Here is a 16,582-nt window from a genome sequence, read left to right as displayed (position 1 = left end):
GTCAGTGCTGCTTTTTGAATGTTTTCTTCTTTATGCTTTTGATTGTGCCATTCACTTTTCTTGGTGTGCTTCACAGAAAAAAATAGTTTCCCAATGTCACTGTGATCTTTGAATATTTCATAGAGCTTAGATGTGCTATGCATGGTTTTAATACACCCTTGTCTTACACATATTCTCTGCTTTTTTATCACAGAGCAGCAAAAACGTCTTAGTAGCTTGCCAGGTATGACACCAATGCTATCCACGCTTGTCATGTGCTTTGCTTCAATTATTACTTAATGAAATGAACACTAAATTGGTAGAAAGAGTTTACAGGAATCTATATTCAGCCTTCATAGAAGTGTATATAAATGCCAGTTATAGACTGAAAATTACGGATTTAAAATTGGTTAAAGCCAGTGTCAGGTTTTAAAGTGAGCCAATATATTTTTTCAGTTCCCTAATAAATACAAAAATGTATGTATACTTAATATATTCTTGGCATTAATGGTAAATTGGCAAACCATATCGTTTGTTATATTTACCTGCTTGTAATTTGCAAATTAAATTTATTAGTGCATGCCAAATTTCAGGAATATTGAATGGGCCAAAAGATTTATGAAACTTGAAGTTAAGAAAAGTATTGATAGCAGCCAGATCCACTGTGGATGAAAGCTACATGTTTAGTGGTTGCAGTTTCATCCAGTTCTTAAAAATTGGTTCCGGTTAAATAAAACCTGTACTTGGGGAAACGTGAAGGCTGCTATTGTTGGCTTCCTCTTAAAATGTCAGTTGCCTTGCTCCTTCTGGCTTGAATAATTTCTAAATCGCAGTTCAGGAACAAGCATACAGCAAGTGAAGTCAGAACTCTTGGTCTGCATATTTATCCAATGTAAGTAACTAAATAATAAAAATTCTAATGATTTAGCCTGACAGCCAGGCAACAATGATTTTTAGTAGGACGTCAGCAATGGCAGCCTCTATATCCTCTTAGGTTTTCTTTGAATCTGTTGTGCTCACCTAAGCAGTGGTGTATATATAAATGCACCTGTACGTAGAGCACCTTCGTCTGCAGTCTGCATTACAAATCTAAAGAGGAAGTGAGAATTTTACACTTGCAGCATCATGTAACCTCCTATCAGAAGCGCACTTCTAACCATATCCTATACTCTGTGTTAGCATTATTTGAGGTTTTGTCACTGAATATTACCTTACTTACATTTAGCCACCTATTTTCCACAGACAGGAAGGCATCAGTGAGTTACGCCACCATCCAGCTTTATATATTTCCCAGATGAGAGATATCCTAGTCAGGGTTACTGCTTCTGAATCTCCCTGTGCCATCACAAAGTAGAAGAAAGATGCAATGTCCTGCTTTGTCAATTTTTAATAAAGTAGAATAATAAAGAATTAATAAAAAGCAATGTTTAGAGAACTAGACGATGGGTCAGAGTTGAAAATAACAGAGGTGAAAGGTCACCTCTGTTAAAAGAGTCTTCAAGAAATAAAAGTCCTCAGCAGACTGCTGGATACACGGAAAATATCACGTTGTTCTATACTTGTTTTTTAAAGCCCCGCAAATTAGATTATAGAAATGCAAATCCAGCAACCTCAGCCACCAATTATGTCTCTCTACCACCCTGGTGCCAAATTTGTGGCCCAAACCCTTTGGTACTTATTGTCAACCCTCGGGTACCAGCGGCCTTCCCTGTTTTATTACTTGGGACTGTAGTTGCTTCTGTAATGAACTGTAATGGCAGTAATCTCTAGAAGTCTTGTAACAACATGTCCCCAGTCTCCTAAAACATGTCACTAGTAGCAGGTCTGCAGTCTTTAACCATCTCCTGAAGCATACCCACATTCTCTTACCATTTTCTTTGCTGCCCTTTTTCTAATGTCCAGGGCCACAGTTGAGGCCCTCTATATCAAGTCAGTTTACCGCCAGTGCTCCACCATAACTCAAAATTTTAGATTTATCTTTTAGGGCCTGTTTACACTTCTGCACAATAGATCTATTGCATCTAACCCTGCACTTAAAAGTAGCATGGAAAGTTATGTAACTTTATTTTAAACAGTATTGTTTTATCAATTCTGTTCTTGCCCCATTTACTTGCAGTTTTCAGAAAGCACACCTTCCATAGTGTGAATGGTATCACGTGGGAAATGCATGTTAAACAGACCATAGAAGTGGTTTTCATATGCATTTTACAGCATATAATTTCCACAGTGGTGCATTCCTTGAAAGCCAATCGGAAACAAATTCACAACAATGCATTCAAAATTATTTAAAATGTGTTCAAATGCATGTGTTGTAATGGGGTTTTTCTAAACTGCACTACACTAAACCTGTCATGATAAATCATAAACAGTTATTAGGCGCCCTCTTGTGGAGAATACATTATTTTTGTACAACAGAGTACCAGGTATTCATACTCAACCATTTGTGTATTTACACTGCAGCTGGACATATTGTACAGTGTGTCACATTTAACAATGTCAGATGCTTCAGGCAGCTTCATTAAAAACACAGAATCCATGTATGCTGCAGAATGTAAAAAGGGCACCTGCCAGCTTGCTGTAATTAGAGAATTCCTGTATTATTAATGTTTTATTCTCTGACTCCTTATACTGGAATTCTCTGTGTCTAGCTGTGGGTGGGTGGAATAAGCTGTGCAAATGTCTGGAATGAATCTGAGATATAATTGCTGCTGTCACTGGAATGAGACCAGCTGAGTGTAGCGTTCTAATAACTGCTACACATTTTGGTGGCAAACCACATGATTAAAAATATTCAGATACTCCTTTTTGCCAGATTGGGAGGCAGAATATGGATGAGCATGTTACAGGATGATAATTGCTAACTGGTCTCGCTGTTTGAAAAGTTTAGCTTACTGTGATGTAGAAGTGATTTGTATAAATAGCACTTTATGGGGTTATCATTAAAGTAGGCACAGGTAATAGCACGGTAATAAATATAAGTATGTTAAATATATCCCTAATGTTCATATACAGGGAGCATAGTTATCAAATATTCGATTTAGTAAAAGTTACATTGCCCATCACTACACCGTATGTTAGTCGGCTTGGCAGTTGTACATATTAAAGTGGACCTGCCAGTAACTTTACAAGTCTACAGAAATAATTTTCTAAAACTATACAGCTGTAGAATATTTTTTCAGAAAAGCTGAAAATTATTGAAACGCCATATTTTAGCTTCATCATTCTGCTGCAGGCAAGAGGAAGCATTTCCTCATTCTCCTCTCCTCCAGTGACCAGACTGCAACATTGTTACTTTGTAGCAATCACAAGCTGTGAATGCAACCAATAACTGCACAGGCATCTGCAGAGGCGTATCTACTATAAAATGCGGGTGGGACGCCTGCCAGGGTGAAAGAAAAACAGCTGTTGGGTTGGCTAACTTTTGCTAACTTTTGCTGACCCATAGAGCCATGCCCCCTGCCCCTACAGGTGGCGCCCAGGGCATGTGCCATGACCTGGATACGCCACTGGGCACCTGCAACTGTATGATTTCTAAGCTAGCCTCTTAGTCCAGGAAGTAGATGCTGATCCAAGATAGTGCCTGATCCAAGGCATTGTCCTCCTTATGGAAGGATAAGTACATGACGGTATTGTCAGGCGGAGTACTGTGGCCTCTGTAGGTATTAAGCTGGCTATACACTATTAAATTTAATTACTCAATCAATTTTTGTCAAAGGAGCCAGGATGAAAATGGTCCGTCATACAGAGGTTTCAGTCAATTAGCTGCAGTCGCTGTTTGGGTATGCTGATGGTGGCGGGAGCTGGCTGTCGAAATACAATAGCTCAATGAGGATGGATGAATCTGTTAGATTGCCATCGTTTAGCTCTGAGGCTGAAGGAAAGAAATCTATTTGTGTATGGCCAGATTTACCTATACCCATTACCTAGCATGCGTGCAGTTAACATGAAAAAAAATATCTGATGCTAGGTCCACTTTACCCAATCTTACCAAATTTAGTATGTTTCCCTATAAAGCTGAAAGTGCAATTTCACAGTGCCAGGATGTAGTTGTCAGGCACTTCTCAAATGGAAAGCCATGACCAGTGTGTGCCCTTCGCCTGTCAGAATTTAGCATAGATCAGTTTTTTGCCATTGCTGGTAAATCTTACTAAACCTGCAGGTAAGCAAGGCTAGTGGCATTTGGGTGCCATGCATCACCACCAATCCTAGGCTGCTATTGTTTGTCCCATTAACCTACATCAAATTGAGTTCAGCTTCTAATTGGGACAATAATGACAAAGTGCTTTATGTCAAATTTCCCAGTCATGCTGAATGATGTGGATGAACAACACGTATCCAATCTATTGCTTGAAAACTTGTTTCTGGAAATTGTGGCGTCTCAAGACAAAAACATGTTGGAAACACGTAAAATGTTTTTCGGATATAATGAATCAATCATTTACCAAGCGAGTTAACAAAAGAAATTGCAACCCTGAGCCAGAAGTCTTGTGTTTGTAAGGCTTGCTTTCTAATTATAACTCTGATTTATTCTAGAGATCCAGAGTTACTTATTACATGCACTGAGTAGGAGTTGGTTTATTTGCTAAACGCCAACAAAAAGATAAACTGTTTTAAGCAGCAAATATAATTAGCATACATTAAATTACTCAGCTGGCTTTATTCAGTAGGGTTTTAATTCATAAGTTCAGTTACCAGTGATAATTGTTTTTATTGAAATCAAACCAGTACAAGAGAGGTTGAGTGGTTAGCATTTGCTGATCAACAGACCCAGTTAAACATAGTCCACCTTGGACTTCCACTGAGTGAACTCTGATTAGTTGCAATAGATTACTAAACTTAAAAGTAAGTACCATTTAAAAAAAAAAAAAAGAGATAATACTGAACCTGTGGGTTGGTCTTTATATAGAACATTAGACTACATAAACACATGGTACGTCCTTGTGTTATGACTTTTGTTGTGTTTCTTGGCGTTTTCTGACTTGAAGGTGAAGCATTGTTCTGTAGAAATAATGGTGTTCAGCATTGTAGCCATCACACGCTCTCAGTAACATTTCTGGAATGTATTTTTCCAGCATGCTGTTCATTTCCAGTGTAATCATTCTGTATTATAGTTGTTTTGTCCTGTTTGTGAACATGCCATGTCACCAGTGTCATGAGATGTCTTTGTGTCCGCTCACAGATCCTGTGCTGGATGGCTCTACCAATGGAAAAACAGAGCCAGTAATTGTGCCGGAGAGAAAGCGACTAGAGAATAATCCCCCTATGCAGAGAGCAGCCATGGACAGTACAAAGAGAGAAGCCCGTTCTCTTCATTACACAGGAGATATGTCAGCAGAAGACATAGGCATTCCTCTCCGGGTAGGATTACACCTAATGCATTGGCTATGATTTGGCTGTGTTATGAGTAAATGCTAAAGTTCTAACGAGGACACTAACCCAGTTAAGCTGCAATTGTTATTCTGTAAAGTTTAATTGCTATGGATGACACAGATGGCGCTTTACTTTAAGTCACTTTAGCTGTATTAGAGGCAACATGATGTTTTCAGCAGAGTTAGTGGATAGTATATAGGTGCATGTTGTATGTATATTTCTATGGAGATTTATTTTAGTTGAAAGATTTATCATTTCTTTAGAATGTGGATTTGTGGTTATTTCTACACGTACTATGAAATTCATGAAAATTCATGAAATTAGTTTGTTAGATATTTTCTTTTTGAATGTATCTCTGTCATGGGTTAGGGTAGGTTATATGTTGTTGTTTCAGTGAAATGTACTTAAATAAAATAAATTCCATGCCACAGATTCAATAAATGAACTATGGCCAGTATGGCTATCCCCAGTAAACTCCGCTCAAATGCCTGAGCCAGCTCACACTGTGATTGCATCCCAGGTGCAAGCCAACAAGTGCGCCACTCCCTATAGCAACCAAATCCAGAAATAGCCACACTCCAAGGGTCTTCACCAAAGGTACAAAAATAATTTATGGAGCAAATACATACTGTTCCTCCCCACACGTGCTCAACACCCAATGCATTTCACCATTCCGATGTACTCATAAAGAGCACTCTGAGTAAGCCAGAGTGGCATTTGGAGGTTTAGCACGCGTGGGGAGGAACTAGCAGTATGTATTTGCTCCATAAATGAAGAAGACCCTTGGACCCATAAATCCATATTTATGGATATGGTCAGCATGGTGTTTAGGTTCCATTCCAAAGGGCCAGCTAGAAAAGTAATATAATGTACAGCTTTTTTTATTGGAGTACTTGTATTCAAAAGTCACTAATAAGTCACCTTGTTCTGTGTAATGAAACAGATGAAGACACACCCCGGCATAATCTTTTTATTTTTTATCACTTGCATTAACTAAACCCTCTCCCTGCAGGTGCCAAATTTAGGCGCTCAGCAGATATTCTTGAAACCTGGCGAGCTGTCTCTAATTCATACCTGTACTCATTTGGAGGGACTGTCCCTCTTTTGGAACCACATGTCCCTGTCCTCCAGCCTCTTTCTTTGCTCCTGAGTTGTCCCTCTTTTTCAACAGATGTGTAAACCACTATATTAAATGCCATACCTAACAACCAAAAGTGTTACACTACACTAAACCTCTGCAACCTTCATATCAAATTATTATTTGATTACTTTATCTGTGTAACTGGGGGTGTGGCAGGGGTTGTGTACTTTGCATGCTAAAGGATGTCCCTCCTTCCTATCGCAGTACGTTGGGAGGTATATCTAACCACTGGGTCAAATTATCAGTTTTGAGCCAAACAAAAGAATAGACACAAGATTTGCAATCTTCTTTTCTTTATATAGTGCATGAAAATGAAGGTAAGCTGTAATGTGCGTTTTTGCTGTCAGTTCCGTCCTCATTTATTTGAATTATTAATCCTGAGTGCCTAAAAAAGTGCTGAAAGATGCTAAGAACAGGGAAAAAGCTCAGCAGTGCTGAACAAACTTCTGCATCCTGCATGGTTGGTCCCGCAAACAGCCTGGTAATTACAAGACATGCTCACAAATTAGCATCACCTGTAAGCAGTGCGGCATCTCTGACTTTTTTGGGGGCAGCAACCAGCTCGTCTGGCTGTCAGAAGTGCTCCTTATCACTTGCTGCATTTTTTTTAGACTTGTTGACCCACTCAGACCTGACTTTTCACTTTCTTAAGCCGGCCATACTCATATAGATTTTCGATCAGAACTTTTCGTTGCTGCCAAGAACCCTTGTTCGATTCTAGACTTGACCATTCTCTGACCATCTCTTGTAGCATGCCTGTAGTCTCTGACCATATCAAATAGCCCATCAAGCACAGACAAATGTCAATTTCGATAATCGTTTGTTAGCAATACTACCTCACCGAATTTTGGGGATCGACGGAACGGATTTTCGTTTGCGCATGTGCAGAGTTCTTGCTGTAATTTTTTTTCCGCATGAAAACGCTATGAATTCATTGATCTTCGTTCGATTTGAAAAAAGTTTTCCAGCCTCTCCCTGCGAGAAAGTTAGAGTGGGATTACAATAGAAAAAAAACGTTGGTGTCCCATCAACTGTTTGATTATTGTTCGAAAGACCATTCGTGGAAGATTTCCGAATGAAAATCAGAGTGTATAGGCACCTTTTTATACAGAAAATTGCAGGACCAATGTGTCCATGTAGCTGTCATTGCCATATCAGTTTTGGGGGAGGGAGTGGTCTCTTTACGCCATTGGCTGACTTAAGGATGACAAATATCGCCCTGCTCTTCATTGTAGAGAAGATATCAGACGGTCTATGAGCAGCCTATGAAGAATAAGCACAGAGCATGAATTGTAAAAATCACAGGCGCCAAAAACAGTAACTGCTCCTGAAAATGGTCTCCAAAACACACATGGGGGCAGCTCCTCACAGTCATGGGAAACTGGAAATCTGATTAAAACAAAGCAAAAGGAGCGCCTCCATAGTGTAAAACTGATTTATTGCAGATAAAAAAGACAGCTGGAAAGGTACTCACAAACCAGCCTGTATAAAGGAGCATGAAGCGATACAATCTCAGGAAAACATCAAGATGAATGCACGAAAATAAGGTGAGGGAAAGAAAGTGCTGGTACTAAGCCGAAGCCATCTGCATGCTGACCCTCCCTTCAGTTGACGTGTTTCTGAGGACAAGCCTCTTTTGTCAGAACCTGAACACTCACAATCTCTACCTGACTCTTAAGCAAAAGTTATTGAAAAGTGACCAATCGCATCAATCTGAGATATCATGCAGTATGCAACGTTCTCCGCAGGTCCGCCCGCTCAAACCAGTTGCCACAAATGAATGTTTTGTGTATGTGTTTCTTTCTGTGATCACATAGTTTTACCAATGTGTCAAGAGGACATACCAGCAGTATAGCATTCCAGCTCAAAGGACTGGATGGATCATGGGGGCAAATACTTTTTTACATGCATATACACAACCCTTATTCCAGTTCAGACCCTGGCATCTGAATTAAAGAATCAGCGCACCTAAAATGTAAATCTTCTTTCTGTAACCAACTAACTTCTGCTAGCATTTCAGTGATCCTGACAAGAAGATCCTTCTCTGAATTTGCACATTAGTGTCCCTCCTTTTACAAATACAAAGCAGCTTTGTTTTCTTTCTTGTATTGATGATTAGCGATATTTTAAATAGATTTATATCTCAAGATGGAATCTTGGGGAGGGTTCTTCCTTTTGCCACTCGTGGGGCAATTGAATGTTCAGCATCTTAATCTGGAGATTAGGCTTTAAAATGACTTATGGTGAATAGATTGCACTATTTACTTCTGGCATAAGATAAAGCCATTTTTTATTCTGTGAAATCCTACAATTTATGGATTTGGAATACTTTCAGGTATTAAAATTTCTCTTTTAAGTTAATCCTGGGTATGGGGAATTTGTATTCTGCTATAGCTTGCTATATATCACTTGAGAGTGTCCTTCAATGATATAATTTCTGCTTAAGGCTGATAAAGTTTATTCTGTTTTTCAGAACACGGAGAGATCAAAGGACTGGTACAAGACCATGTTCAAGCAGATCCATAAGTTAAACAGAGGTAATGATTAGTGCTTAGACCTTTCTATCAAAACTAGATCAATTCTGCTCTGATTGACGTGCACTAGACTTTTAAATCTAGTGTTGGAGTAGTTGATATGGCTGACGGTGCTCACTACGATGTTTTAGAAGCCTATTATCTAAAATTGGAACTTTTTATCACTTTAAATGCATTCCTTTTTCTTAAACTTGATAGAGGTGCTTGTGTTTGAACCACAAGAACATCTGAGTAGTCTAGTTCATTCATTTACTTTGTGCATGTTACAATGTTGCCATTTTTTGGGTGCTGTCTGCAGGCAGAGGTACGTAGAAATTAAAATAACCCCCTTTGGGTAAAATGGCATAACTGTATTGCACAGAGGTTATCTTACCAAAATGATAGGAGAAATGCAGGCTTCTGTTTCTTTTTTGTGCTAGTAGGTGGTTACTTGTGTTTTAGTCACTAGATCAATGGCAGTCACCACTGGGGCACACAGAAAACAATGGCTTTTTATGTGCAACATTTACACCACAGTGCTGCATTTTTCTGCAGCACACCAGATAGCACCTGAGGTCACCACGCTGCTGTGTGGAGAGCTGTACTCTTTGTACACTACCAATAATGTTAGAAAAAAGACACCGCTGCCACCCAGCAGCAGACATCAGCCACGGAGCATTTTAGCGCATAGCTGGTGTGAACCCAGCCTTAAAGGAATGGTGTACCTTGGAAACTTTCACTAAAACCACCTTTCAACCCCCCTAAGCTAAACTGCACCTCCCCTTACAAGCTGCGTACTTATCTTAGTTCAGAGCCGCTGGCTACTGATGTTTTATAGCTTCTCCTCATGAAAATCTTTGTAGAGTTTAAGTTGAATGGGACTGTGTATCATGGCATATGGCTCTATTCAAGTTCTGATCAGATTTTCGGCAGAACAGGCTGAAAGAACTGGAAGAGCCAGCGAATCTGAAGTTAAGGTAAATACGCAGTTTGGGGATGAGGTTAGTGTGGTTTAGCTTGTGGGGTGTGGGTGTAGCTGCAGTTTATATACAATTACACCTGTGCTTAGGGAAAACGTAGGCTGCCATGGATGACCAGTGTGAGTTGTCTGACTATTATTCTGTTCCATTGTCTTTTAATACTGACCAGGAACAAGTATGCATGAAGTTGGCAGCCCATGTAATGTCTGCTGGTCTCTTTTACCTTTGATTTTAATAGCTATTTACTTCTGGTGTCAGGAATCCTTTACCTCTTAATGTTTACTAAATTGGTAGTTATTTTGGTCATTAGTGATTTAATGGTATTTTAATTCTGCCTGTTTGCAGTTAAATGCTTTACGGTTTGCAGGCACCAAGCTATTCCAAAGAGAATTCCTCCTTATCATAAATCACAGTTGTATTCTACAGCAGGAATGTTTGGCACAAATAATTAATTTGACGTCTTTATCTGTATACAATTAAATAACTCCCAGTATTAAATATGCATTCGGACGTCACGGTCTGCCACATCAGTGGAAATTATACTCTGCTATATCCTGCGTAGAAAGGACTGTATGCTACTTTAGTGCTCCCGATATTTTTACTAACATTTTGTTTGTAGAAAAGTTAGTCATAGATATAGGGCTGAAAAAGGCCGAAGTAATGTTTCCTGGCCTTTTGGTTTTTAAGTTTATGAATGTTTTGGTGTATTTTTGATGGGTACCCCTTCTTTTTTGCCGATATGGCAATACAGAGAGGTTAAGTTGTAGGAGACCTAAAGCATATCTAACTCCTAAAAAGTTTTTTCCTTTAATTTTCACCTGGTAATTCTGATAATAACAAACATCCTATCTCTGGGTAGCTTCGCTCACTCCCCCTCTGTATCTATAGAGGGAGCCGTGGTTGTCAACAAGTCTGGACTTTAAATATGTCTTTTGTTCCTCTCCATTAAATGGGAGATGGCTCCTTAACCAGTCCCTCCAGCCTGGCTCCTCCTCCGCTTCCTCAATGGACTGTCCCTCGGCTTCATGTCCTATGCAGTGTATAGGATGTGATGACTAGCAGGACCTTAGACCACTGGAGCAGAGGAGCCAGCTAGGATTTTAGTTCAGGTGACTATATCTCTGTTATTTTAGCTCTCTAAGCAAAATGAGCACTTAAGATTTTATTTGCCTGGAGTTTTTTTTTAAAGGTGATGAAATAAAGCAGTGCAACAGATCTGAGAACTTCTTGTGTAGACAGCAGATGTCACTACACGCAGATTCTTTTTGACATTTGCTGTGAGTATTGGTGGCGCACATTTTTACAAATTTTTGTCAAAATTCTTATCGATCGTTATGGCTAGGGATGCACCGATACTAGTATCGGTATTAGTGCTGATAGCGAGTATTTGGGTGAATACTCGCCCAAATGCTCCGATACCTTCCCAATACCAGAACTTCCAGTCAGAGAAAGGTTTCCTCTGACCGGCAGTGCCATAGGGGAACATGGAGCCAGATTCCCTGGCAATTTAGGAAGCCGGGCAAGCAAGTAATAACCCACCTCCCAGCTCCATGCAGATTGGCTGGAAATTTGCCTTCCCAGCCACTCAGCATCGGCTTCCCAGCCAATCAGCATGGAGCCTGCTGAACAGGCGGCTCCATGCTGATTGGCTGGAAAACTGTCTTCCCAGCCAATCAGCGTAGAGCCGGCTTTCCAATCAATCAGGAAGCCGGGATGCGAGTCATTACTCACCACCTAGCTTCCTGATTGCCTGCCAAGTTGGCTCCATGCTGATTGGCTGGAAAGCCATCTTCCCAGCCAATCAGCATGGAGCCGGCTATTAGGCCGGCTCCATGCTGATTGGCTGGGAAGCTGGTTTCCCGGCCAATCAGCATCGAACCGGCCACACATGGAGCCAGCTTCCCGGGCGACGTGTTTTTACCCGCTGCCCAGCTTCCTGATTGCCTGGGAAGCCGGCTCCATGCCAGCGGAAGAAGCGGTATCGGTACTCGGTATTGGCGAGCGCCGACTGCAAAATATCAGTACTCATACTCGATACCTATAAACCGGTATCGGTGCATCCCTAGTTATGGCCATGCTTAGATACCACAAACATTATTGGGAAGAAGACGGGATTAATGAAACAAAACTTTAGGAAAATATAAAAGCTCGGAATCCGGTCACAATGATCACATTCTTTTCTATAATTTGCTTCTCCCTCTGGCTTCTTAGACCACCAGAGCTACCTCTGCCTTATCCCAACTGCCATTGTAAATGGTGGACTGAACCATTAAACAAAACTAGAGTAGATCTTAAAGAGAATCTGATAGAATAGAAACACGGGAGATGCCACTACTGAAGTGTTTTTTACAGGTGCATGCTTTGGAGCTATCTGTTTCACGTGGACAGTGCCTGAAAATGCAAGGTCTATAAACTTTGTAGTCTCCACATCCCGAACTAAAAACAATGCTAACTAAAAGCCTTAAATAGGTAAAACTTCAGAAGAAAGATGCAAAAATTACCTTTCACCGCAACTTCTAAAATGCTTGTCTTGGTGAGGTGACATCACATCGAGCTAAGAAGGCAGATGGAGTAAACATTGGTACAATAACATTTTAAGTATAGTAGGCATCTGGCGTGCGGTCTCCAATTTTTTTCATATGCTTGGATGTTCAAGCAGTGATGGATGGGTTGATTTCACAAGATGACCTGCTTAATTATATCACAGTGAAGATTAAGCAGATTAATTATCATGTGAAAGGCATTATATTTCGGTCAATGTTTTCTTTATGACCAAGGATTGAGCCCAGCAGTTGTCTTAATTCAAGATTATCTGTGCAGTGTGCCATCTTTTTAATAGAAAATTAATCTAGTATGCTTTTGTCTCATACCGTTTATTATTTTGTTTTTATTTTCTGTTGAACCTTGATTGGTTCTCCAATGATTACTGTTCTTGTTAGATTCTACTGAAGAAAACCCTTATACTCCAACATACACATTTCCTGAACTACCTGAGGTCAAGCCTAAAACAGAAGGTATCATCAGACTGGCTTGAGAGTGGACATGTGTACTAATGTCATATCTAGAGATATAATGCAACGTTTACTCTGCTTGCTTAACCCAAGTTTAAAAGAAGTGCTTTAACATTTTAACAGTGTTATATTATATGGCCCTAACACATTTAAAGGGAATCTATAGACTTCTGAAGTATTTTATGACATATCTCTGAATGTGACTAGAATATTTTATTATGCCTTCTAAAGCCTTTTTCTTTGTATAGTTCGTAATTGTAAATGTATGTGCACATGACTGTGCTTCCTACTTAATAGTGCTGCAAGAAGATATTGTTTTACTGATCCTCCGTCTTGGTGCAAGTCCATCAGCCATCAGACTGACTGAAAACAGTAGACTCTGTGGTTTTTGATCTTATTTCATCTGTCCTCTAGCAGGGATGGCAATAACCTTCCCTGATGCACAGAAGGAGAATTTCCAATATGAATTATAATCAAAATATGGAATAGCAAGCATGAATACATGTAACCCATATCATGCTTTCTGGTAACTCACAGAAAATGTACTATAGTTTCCCTTTAAAAAAAAGAACTCTGCATTCAGAACAGTATTAAAGCAGAAGTAGGCTTTATAAACGATGAGACTTCATCTTCCAGCGTGCAGGAATAGCTAGCTGTGTGTTGGGTGTTGTTCAGTAATGAGCCAGGGATGACATACTTGCATAGCTGAAGTTTAGAAATAACCATAGACATGCTGAACGTCCTCTGCTTTTCTGTGCTGCTTTTCTCTGCTGCAGAATTCAATCCCTACACTCCCACCTACCAGTTTCCTGTATCTACTCCTAGCCCTAGCTCCGAAGGTAATTGGAAAGATCACAATCAGATATGATGTAAATACTTTGCTTCAAGGCTGTTTGGCTCTTTTGTATAACTTTTATCATTTTTTTTGTGTGCTCCTTATAACCTGAAGCAGATTTGGGCCCGGACATGCAGTGGTGTTTTCCGCTTTTGTTTGCTGTGAATTAACACTAAAAATACATTTCTTACAGTCGTATTATCCTGCTTGCAGGAAATGTTTTATCTGTACCAAATTAGAGGTCCAAATCAATTTGGCTCCATTTAATTAAAGTGACATTAAACCCTCAGATTTTTTAACATAAAACAATACTGTAATGTGTGCCTTACTGTAATCCATGGTTGTTTCCCTTCTCTTTGCTGCTCTTCCTTTTAAATCTGTATCTCTTCTCATGCTGGGCAGAACTTCTGTTTTGCAGCAGACTGCCTTGTCTCTTAAATGGATACATGGTGTCTGTGTGTAGGTTTGCAACCTGAGCCAGCACTACAGGAAGAGGCACTCAGCTGCAAAGGGAAGTTCTCCCCAAGCATGAGAAGACATGAGGATTTAAAAGGAAGAGCAGCAAAGAGAAGGGAAACTACCATGGATTACAGTAAGGCACACATTACAGTATTGGTTTATGTTTAAAAATCTGAGGGTTTAATGTCACTTTAATTTATTCACAGTTTTAAACTCTCATACGTTTTCAATAATGAATCCAGATCACAAAAATTTACATTGCTCAGCAAAGTATTTATTTTACATTTTTGTCCAAGCACTTAGTCATCATGTTTCTAAACAACTGGCTCCAACTGTCTCTGCTCAGCTTCCCTGATCTTCCTGTTGAAAACATGGTTACAAGGCACAGAGCAGTCTCCTGCAGCTGTTCATCTACTAGCTTGGAGAAGAGGAAAGGAAGGAGAGATCAGGATCGGGAAGTCACAGAAAACACACCCCGGCTTGCTCACTTCCCCATCATCTCCCTGCAGAGAGCAGTGACTGTCAGTCACCACTCCGCGCAGGGATTTCCCCTCCTCTCCGTTTCTCCGGCGCTGACTGGAGTAACGGATGGGGAGGGGGCGGGCACAGCTGGCTCTGTCTCTAGAGGGGCTGAGCCACCTGTCAATCAGCCAGCGGGCTGGATCTCGACAGCATTGTCGGGATCCATCCCGACTGCGGCGCTCTCAGCATATAGCAGGCAATAGCATTTTGGGTCACCAGAGGACGTTAGTATATGTCTGAGGAGAACTATGGGCAAAAAAACCTTTTGACTATAATATTACTTTAAAGTAATGGCATTACCTTGATATTCAGTAAAAGTTGGCAATGTGGCTTTAAACATAAGCGAACAATTGTGAATGGCAGGAGCTCATTGTGCTATTGAATTTAACAAATGTTGCCCTAATCAAATGATATGCTTGTGTCTAGTAATTGACACAGCTTACACTGGGCACACCTACTCATTTTTACAGTGAATATTTCCAACTTCAGCAATCATTTTATAGACAATAAATCAAAAGTGCACATTTTTTTAACATATAGAACTACAGGTTAGAGTTGTGGTGTTTAAACCATATCTAAAAAAAAAGGTTTAATATACTCAGTTACATTGGGTGGTGCTGATGCTGACAGTGGTTGGAAGGTTGTGTGTCTGTTGTTAAGCGGTTGTGTGTGGATATCTGTAAGGTTGTGTGTTTTTCGGGTGTGTGAACGTTGGTGGGGAGACACTGAGAAGGGTGGGGTGGAGTTATGACAAAGACAATAGGGATGGAGGTGCTGTTTGGTATAGCTGGTCAATGCAATAAAATTTAGTGGTGAATTTTGCACTGTAAAAAATAGCACTTAACCCACAGTAGTGCAAATACAGTACTTCATGCATTATGGTCAATATAATTGACCTTTTTGTGTGAAGGTTCTGGGTGCTGTAGGTAGCAGTATACTAAAATAGTAGTGTACGTCTCGTTGATGCCATATAGTACAATATTCTTTCAGACATTCTAACATACAAGAATTCCTCAAGGACTTTTGGCACTAGGTTTGTTTTCATGTTTTCGGAATGAAGAGGTTTCCTAAAGCTAATCTTTTTAATATATAAGGTTTGGCAGTATTTTGAGCAACAAGTAGAGAAGCTGCATGGATTGTGTTGAATAGATTTCTTGTTTGCTAATGGGTTACATCAGACATTGCAGCAATATATTTATACAGCCAGAATTGCTCCCAGAACAACAAATACTGTCTATACTGTTATGGACCAGATTGCAATGTACTGTATGTTCACAATTATCTTTTCTTCTATGTAGTCTGTGGTTTCCTCTGAAATTCTTGTTATATTTTTGATCTATGCAAGCCAAAGCACAATACACTTTACATTCCCGGTTTTGGCGCATGCCCTAATAGTTTAGACAGGTAAAATATAGACTAAAATGGAATCGCTCCTGAGGCCAGATGAGGCATTGGTTTTGTGGCTTCTGCCAAAGCTGAGGATCTTGGAGGGACTGGCATTAAATTGTTCCAGTGGAGATACTGTCTGGCACCGGGTTTGTCACATGATCTGATGCTTAGGCAATGAAGGATTTGCTTTGGTAAAGGCAATTGAACCTTTTGATTAACTTTTGGCATGGATGTTTTTAATTTTTATTAATATAACTGTGCTCCCATGTGATACTTCTTCTGTAATGCACACACCGGTTGTGTTCTATAGTATTTACAGTGTCTACATACGCATTTTCCCATCTTCCATTATGCAGTTTTTGGTACCTAAGTGGCCAATCGCC

At 39.9% G+C, this 16,582-nt stretch overlaps 1 protein-coding gene across 1 annotated transcript in view; it reads left to right on the top strand.

The window, feature by feature from the left end:
* Positions 1–16,582, top strand: part of SORBS1 (sorbin and SH3 domain containing 1) — a 194,427-nt gene that overhangs the window by 110,883 nt on the left and 66,962 nt on the right. Inside the window, exons 12-16 of the mRNA XM_018564475.1 lie at positions 194–223; positions 5,159–5,337; positions 8,964–9,027; positions 12,923–12,997; positions 13,771–13,833. Of these exons, the coding sequence (XP_018419977.1) occupies positions 194–223; positions 5,159–5,337; positions 8,964–9,027; positions 12,923–12,997; positions 13,771–13,833 (411 nt within the window). The remainder of the gene's footprint in view (positions 1–193; positions 224–5,158; positions 5,338–8,963; positions 9,028–12,922; positions 12,998–13,770; positions 13,834–16,582) is intronic.

Source organism: Nanorana parkeri, unplaced genomic scaffold (assembly GCF_000935625.1).
Source record: "Nanorana parkeri isolate BGI_ZX_2015 unplaced genomic scaffold, ASM93562v1 scaffold753, whole genome shotgun sequence".
NCBI classification, from domain to species: Eukaryota; Metazoa; Chordata; class Amphibia; order Anura; family Dicroglossidae; genus Nanorana; species Nanorana parkeri.
The sequence above is the reverse complement of the archived record's forward strand: the minus strand, read 5'-3'. Positions and strand labels throughout refer to the sequence as shown.